Genomic DNA, 7,730 nt, shown 5'->3' with positions numbered 1-7,730 from the left:
AAAAGAAGACGGAATGTCTTGTATGCATTTTTTTAATTTAAACATAAATAAACAGGTCTGAAAAACGTTTACTTTGTCAATGGGTAATAGTGAATATTTAATAAAGAGCGGGGCAGACGGCTCATACCGATTTGAATGTGAAATAATTCTCAGAAACCTTTTTTGAATGATAAGTAATTTAGTGAGATGTGTTGAATATGTAGCAGCCCAGACAATATTCCTTCAGAGTATTTTTCCAACGTTGCAGCCCGTTCAGAGCTCACTCATAGCCAGATACTAATCAGAGTACTGATACATGCATATGGTAAAAGCCCCACAGAAACGTACTTTTTGCTCTTTAGATACCTCTAGAAAATTACACAATGTAGGCTACACATCGAAAAGCAACACAGCAGGCAATAATGTGTTACATGTCTTCTGTTATTTTCCAGAAGCGATTACTTTGTCTCTCATTGGCTCAAGTTCGCCTGAGATGGCGCCCCTCCGTTGCGGTCTAAAACTGTACTTTATCCCATAGCAGGAGTGGGTGTAACCATGTACGCAAACCTACCACTATTTCAATGCTCGTGGCCCGGAAGTAGGAAGAGTTATTTCCAAAATGGCTGCTGTGCGCATAATATACCCTATCAGTTCAGAAGATGTTTGAACTATACTGGTGGTCTTTTCAGGGCTATCGTCTGAGCAGAGAGTTCATCCTGACCCAGACTCCTCTGGCCAGTACCGTCGCCGACTTCTGGAGAATGGTGTGGGAACACAGCGCACGCACCATCGTCTGTCTGCCCCACGCATGCAGTCAGGTAGGACTGAATACAGCATGCCCTGTCTGCCCCACGCATGCAGTCAGGTAGGACTGAATACAGCATGCTCTTTCTGCTCCACGCATGCAGTCAGGTAGGACTGAATACAGCATGCTCTGTCTGCCCCACGCATGCAGTCAGGTAGGACTGAATACAGCATGCTCTGTCTGCCCCACGCATGCAGTCAGGTAGGACTGAATACAGCATGCTCTGTCTGGCCCACGCATGCAGTCAGGTAGGACTGAATACAGCATGCTCTGTCTGCTCCACGCATGCAGTCAGGTAGGACTGAATACAGCATGCTCTGTCTGGCCCACGCATGCAGTCGGGTAGGACTGAATACAGCATGCTCTGTCTGCCCCACGCATGCAGTCAGGTAGGACTGAATACAGCATGCTCTGTCTGCCCCACGCATGCAGTCAGGTAGGACTGAATACAGCATGCTCTGTCTGCCCCACGCATGCAGTCAGGTAGGACTGAATACAGCATGCTCTGTCTGCTCCACGCATGCAGTCAGGTAGGACTGAATACAGCATGCTCTGTCTGCCCCACGCACAGACGCACACACAATAGTATTTCCAGATCCAACTTTTCACTCCAGCTGTGTTTCTGATTCGCTCAGAGTGAAGGGGAGGAGTCCTGTGTCTACTGGCCTACCAAGGACCAGGCAATGAGCTTTCAGGATTTCACCGTGTCATTCTCGAGGGAGGAGCATGTCTGTCTGTCCAATGACGAGAGACTGCTGGTGCAGGACTTCCTACTGGAGGCTCCACAGGTGACTCACGCATGTGTGTGTGTGTGTGTGTGTGTGTGTGTGTGTGTGTGTGTGTGTGTGTGTGTGTGTGTGTGTGTGTGTGTGTGTGTGCGTGTGTATGTGTGTACGTGTGTACTCCACATAACTCGAGAACCGATCGCCACACCGACTTCAAATTTGCCACAAGCGTTCACGTGTGGACAGCCAAATATTTTCTCAGGTGGTACTTCAGTAGGCCTATAAAAAGGTTGAGAACCAATACCCTACAAGCCTATATCATCTAAACATACAGTATGTGTTGTGTTTTCATGGACCTGGTTGCTTATTTCTCTCACACAATCTGGCAACCCTGGAGCTGAGCTCCTGACGTAAAAACAAACTCCCGAAACAGAGCAGTTGGAGAACGAGAGAACAAATTAATGAAATGATAGCAACTGCGACATAAATAGAATAGGAAATAAACAGAAATCCAAACTATGAATAGGCCTTTAGTCCCCTCGCCAATTGATTGCCATGGCAACCCCACACCTGCCATTTGTTACTTAACCAGTCCACCTTTCACAGTCAGTTTGCACACTTCAGACACAGGCAGACGGACAGATACAGATACATGGCATATCTTTTCAAATGGGGGTTTGCGGGCTAATTAGTGTCAATTTGGGGGTCCTTGACATTAAAAAGTGTAGGAACCACTGCTATAGATAATGCATGCAGAGACACCAGAAGCCTCCATTTACCATGCTGCCTTGCAAGCGGTAAACGGGCCCTTACACTTCAGCTTACTCTCTCTTCTCTCGTCTCTCTTAGTCAGGGAAAAATGTCCAATCTGGGAAAGAAATGTCTTCACCAATGTGTTTTTAAAAGGGTCTAGTAGTAAAACATCTCACAAAGACTGAAATTCAGTTCCCCTAGGATAATCTAATCTGTGACAGCTGCTGAAACACCCTGTACATTTCATTCTGCTTTAAGTAGCATGTGAGTGGTCAAACTAGGGGTTTAATAATCCATTGCAAGCATTTTGTTTTGCACGAGAAACACACCTTGGGCTAAGAACGGCCGTAGCCGTCCTCGCATAAATGGGATGACCTGGACAAGTGGCTAAGGCCGTTTTTTAGGCCAATACAAGTTGTGTTTTTCGTGCAAAACAAATTCACACATTGGTGAAGACATATATCGGTAAGGAATTTATTTTCAGATTCTTTGTAATATCCCCCGACTGACTGCTCTCTCTGTCCGCTCAGAATGACCACATGTTAGAGGTGCGTCAGTACAGCGCGCCCTGGTGGCCAAACCCAGACAGTCCCATCAGGAACAGCTTTGAGTTGGTCAACACTGTCAGGGAGCACAGCGGACTGACAGACACGCCCACGGTGGTCCACGACCCGTAAGTACATAAAACGACAACACTTCAGTGGTTTATAATTTGACCTGCAGGTGTTGACACTAAGGGTCACCCCCCTGGCAGGTAAATAAAACATTCGGGCAGGTGCTCGTTTGAGAGGCAGACGCAACCGTCTATAAACGCAACATGAGATATCTGTCTAAACACCTGAACCTGTCCAGAGCTTTTGCTCTATGGAATGTAAAATAAGAGCACTGTTTACTGTGCCGTTACTGTTGCTAAAAATATAAAATTGCAAATGTACCCATACTCTTCAAAGCTATGTAGGTATTTGGCATCCAAATTGAGGTATCACACAGTCCTAGAAAGTAAAAAATAACATTTTCAGTCTGCAGTTCTGATTGCTGAAATAGTCTAGTTTGTATTTGTTGACGAAATTGACAGTATATTTCGCCATAGTTTTAGTCAACGAAATAATAAACGAAATAATTAATAAAGTATTCAATCAATAAATATACTCTTTTTCCAAGTGTCTGTTTTCACTACTGAATGACTACTCAATGAGTTGAGTACACAAATGAAATGTAGAATTTAGCCATTGACGGTCACATTATTATCGCGTCATCAATGTCGGTTCGAGACCGAACCGATACCGATATGGTATTTTTATGGTGGATATGGCCGATTTCAATACGCTACCGATTATATTATATCTCTAAAATGAACTCTTTCTGTGGACACAGCTCCGTACAACAGTAACATCAGTCAGCAATAGAAGAAGAATATCATCGCTGTCTATCTGTCGTGCTGAATCCATATTGTCTTTGTACCTCCTTTTTTCCCGTAAATTAATACCCTACTTGATCAAAAGTAGCTGATCAGATTTCACTGATGCATAAAGGCAAATTAACATATTTTTTATTTACAAATGAAAAAGCACATCTACATCTGTGTGTGTGTGTGTGTGTGTGTGTGTGTGTGTGTGCGAGTGCAACCGTGCGTGGCTGTGTGAGTGGCTCTGCGCATGGTTGTGTGTGTGGCTGTGTGCGTGGCTCCGTGTGTGTGCGGCGGCAGGTTGGGAGGCAGCATGGCAGGCCTGTTCTGTGCTCTCAGCACTCTGTCCAGTCAGCTGGAGGAGGACGGGGAGGTGGACGTTTACCAGGTGGCGCGCATGACCAACCTGATGAGACCGGGTGTCTTTAATGACGTGGTAGGTAATATACTGTACACCGCTGTATGACTGTAGCCTGATGAGTCGCCGTCTCGGGCGCTCGGCTCGGGTGCCCCTGTAGCTAAATCATGTCTGTCTGTCTGTCTGTCTGTCTGTCGATCCAGGACCAGTACCAGTACCTGTACCATGCCGTGCTGAGTGTGGTGAGCAGCCAGGAGGACCAGAAAGCGCTGCAGTCTGCCGAGACCAATGGCTCCGTTCCTCTGGGCCGGAGCAACGTCGCTGAGAGCCTCGAGTCCCTCATGTAGAGACAGTGTGATGATGACGCCTGATTTAGACTTTGTTGTTGGTCACGCCGGAAAGGCATGATGTGTCGTGATGCGGCGGAACATCTTGGTGTGACAGAACACACAAGTTGGCACAACGTTAAGAATAGCACACTGCAGACAAACGTAGCTGCACACACACACACACACACACACACACACGCACACGCGCACGCACACACGCACGCACACAGACACACACACACACACACACACACACACAGACTGGCTACTAGGACGTTGTTTCCTGAAGTCAGGGAAAGCATTATGGCCTTTCCTTTCCGATGAAAAACCTACACTTTCCACCTTGGTTTTAGTCATTGCTAGACAGCATGGAGCCAGCTGTATAGTGGGACCAAATACCATTTAATAAAAATAGCAATTACACAATAGTAGTAAAACCATACTTACATACATAAGCTGCTTCATGAGTGCACCCATACCTACCCAAAACAATGTCTAGTGTATTATTGCTTGAGCAGGAATAAGCTGTCTGGCTTTTTGAGGGGCACTAGCCGCTCCTATGCCCGGCTTTGAGGGTTTGTGTAAACACAAACATTGTCTTAACACAAACATTGAATGCCGTTGACAATGAATGGCCAGCTTTGAGTAAACACAAACATTGTCTTGCTACCATTTCCTATGACTAGTTTTGAGTGTTTGTGTAAATTAACAAACATTGTGTAAACACAAACATTGATGACAAAAGTGAATGCTTTTAACTCAAATATTTGCTTCAGGGAACAAAATATTTTGAGATCCGTGGTCAATTACTTATAATTCTGGGGGTCCCTGACATGAAATAGTTTGAGAACCACTGACATAGAAACATCAGGTTTTTCAGAAAACAGTAAATGGGTTAAGTGTACATTTGGACGCTGTAACAGCTGGCTCCAGGATATCTGCAGCCCTGTGCCTTTTGGGATTCATGCTCTTGTACTGTACTTTAAACCTGTTTTTGATACAATGGTTGTGTGACTAATATGCCAAAATAATTATCTGTTCTTTATATATTTTCTAAACGTTGACCACCGTCTTGTCATGGTTGTTATTGTCTGGGTTTGGAATTTAAACCACTCCTGTTTGTATGGAAAAGGAAAAGGGAAGAATATCATTGAATTCATATTTGTTTTTAAGTTGTGATCTGTAATTGGACAAAAAAGAAGAAAAAGAAAAAACGTACAAGCTCAGCGATATATTCAGCCTATACAGTATATGTTGATGTTGCGTCACGTACTTGGCACACCTTGGCCCAAATTGTAATATTGTGTGTAATATTTTATATACAGAAAATGTTTTCTCCTACATTTTAAAATAGATTTAGTCGTCAAGATTATTATTATTTTGCTGAACCTCTCGGTTCTCCTAAAGATATTGATTGGATCACTACCTGTCAGTCTGTACATCACGGCCAATCAAAATGTGTTGTGGCACAAGGGTGGGTTTGTGTCAATAATCAGGCTTCATAACACAAGTACTGTCTTCAGCAGTGGTGGAAAAAGTACTCAAATGTTTTACTTTAAGTAACTTTTTGTAAAAGTATCAATACTGCAATGTAGACATTCTACTGTTACAAGTAAAAGTCTGGAATTAAACATTGACTTGAGTAAAAGTACAAAGGTTTTGGTATCAAATGTAAAAGTACTTATGTAGAATGTCCCATTTCATGAAGTTTTCAAATCTTTTGAAAATAGCAGATTGCAGTAGGCCTGCAGTAGGCCTATTTATACTTTTACTTTTACATTTGGCCTGTGGGTTTAAAACGATGCAGTTCCATATGATGTGCCTTCTCCAAACTACTGTTTTCTAGCAGCGGGTGCAGCAGAGATAATATTATATAGGCTATAGGTTCAAAATTGCTGAACGTGTTCTTTAATGACAAGCCAACTGAGAATGAATAATTGTTCCTACTGACGTTATGTTATGACGTTGCCTTTTGCAAAACGTTGTCAGGCCATGTTGTAGGCCTATTGTAATTGAACTGTATTACTGTTGACGCCTTGATGCATTTTCTTTTTTTTACGAGCATCAACTCTCCCCTTTGATCCACCCTGATGATCGGTGTGTGTGCTGCTCATTTTAGTTGCAGCAGTCAGATCAGTCGAGTTATAAGAGAATAAAGGTCTAGTTGTTATGATGTCGACTGTGTCTTAAAGGCCTATTCATACTCCAGTTTTTGGTGACACCGAAAACCGATGATGAATAGGCGTTAAGGTGAGGTAGGTCTGTAATAGACAGACATTACTGATACTGTAACTCTCTGTGTAAATAGCCCTTAATAACTTAAAAGGCCAACTTGTATTTATAGCTCTATATATTTTCTATTTTACTATGAAGTTGTTTTTGGATTAAATTTGATATAATTTTAGCTGAGGATATTGTATTGATTATGTTTAAGGTAATACTGGAATGTTTTTTTTCCTCTCTTAATTATCAAAATAGAAACCTTTTCTAGTGCCACAAATGGGCACACGATGTACAGTATATAGAGACATGGGTTGAAATGAGGAGTAAAGACCAATGTTCAAACATAACAAAACTGGCATTTGTGTGTGTGTGTGTGTGTGTGTGTGTGTGTGTGTGTGATTCCACTGTTTTTGATACATGCTTTAGTTGATTGGTTAAAGTATTAATTGTTGCGACCATAGGTATACAGTATATACGGTATATAATATATATATATGGTCACGCCTTGTGACATCACACCTCCATATATGGTCACGCCCAGTGACATCACAACTCTACATCTGACCTCAAACGCTTATATCTCCATATATGGAGCTGACCAGTTCTGACATCCCATATGTTGTTCCCCCCCACTCGTCCTTCTTGTTCTGGCATTCCATATGTTGATCTGACCTCAAACCAAACCCTGTACACTCAAAACACACTCCATATGGCCAGTACAGAATTCATTCCATATGTTGATCTGACCACCCCATGCCAGTCTGGCATGGGGTGTCTGCCGTCACCCAGGCGGAAGTGTGCATGCGACCTCAGGGCGTCTTACTGGTATTGGTAATGTGGTAAAAATATTGGTTTGTTGGTTAGCCTATACGTGGGGGATGTTATAAATATGGGAATAATGGGGAATAATAATATTAAGCAGTGGCGGAAAAGCTACTTGTGGCCTGGGCTGCAGCTGAGCGGCCTTTGCCGCATGTCTTCTGCCCATCTCTCTCCCCCTTTCCTGTCAAATCACTGTAAGGCATAAAGAAGCCAAAACAATATCCTAAAAGAAAAAGTACTTGCATTCTTTACTTACTAATAAAGGTATCAATACTGCTATGCAGAAATACTCTGTTACAAGTAAAAGTCCGGAATTAAAAATGTACTTGCA

The 7,730-nt window shown here is 43.0% G+C and overlaps 1 protein-coding gene across 1 annotated transcript in view; it reads left to right on the top strand.

Moving 5' to 3' along the window:
- The window catches only part of LOC310853635 (receptor-type tyrosine-protein phosphatase zeta-like), a 74,243-nt gene extending 67,372 nt beyond the window's left edge, over positions 1–6,871 (top strand). The window contains exons 28-32 of the mRNA XM_083758026.1: positions 669–797; positions 1,420–1,572; positions 2,793–2,935; positions 3,968–4,103; positions 4,229–6,871. Of these exons, the coding sequence (XP_083614152.1) occupies positions 669–797; positions 1,420–1,572; positions 2,793–2,935; positions 3,968–4,103; positions 4,229–4,372 (705 nt within the window). The 3' untranslated portion in view covers positions 4,373–6,871. The remainder of the gene's footprint in view (positions 1–668; positions 798–1,419; positions 1,573–2,792; positions 2,936–3,967; positions 4,104–4,228) is intronic.
- Positions 6,872–7,730: the final 859 nt, after the last annotated feature.

This window comes from Protomyctophum parallelum, assembly GCF_964188405.1.
Source record: "Protomyctophum parallelum genome assembly, chromosome: 22".
NCBI lineage: Eukaryota > Metazoa > Chordata > Actinopteri > Myctophiformes > Myctophidae > Protomyctophum > Protomyctophum parallelum.
Note: the sequence above shows the minus strand (reverse complement) of the source record. Positions and strands in the feature narration are given on the sequence as shown.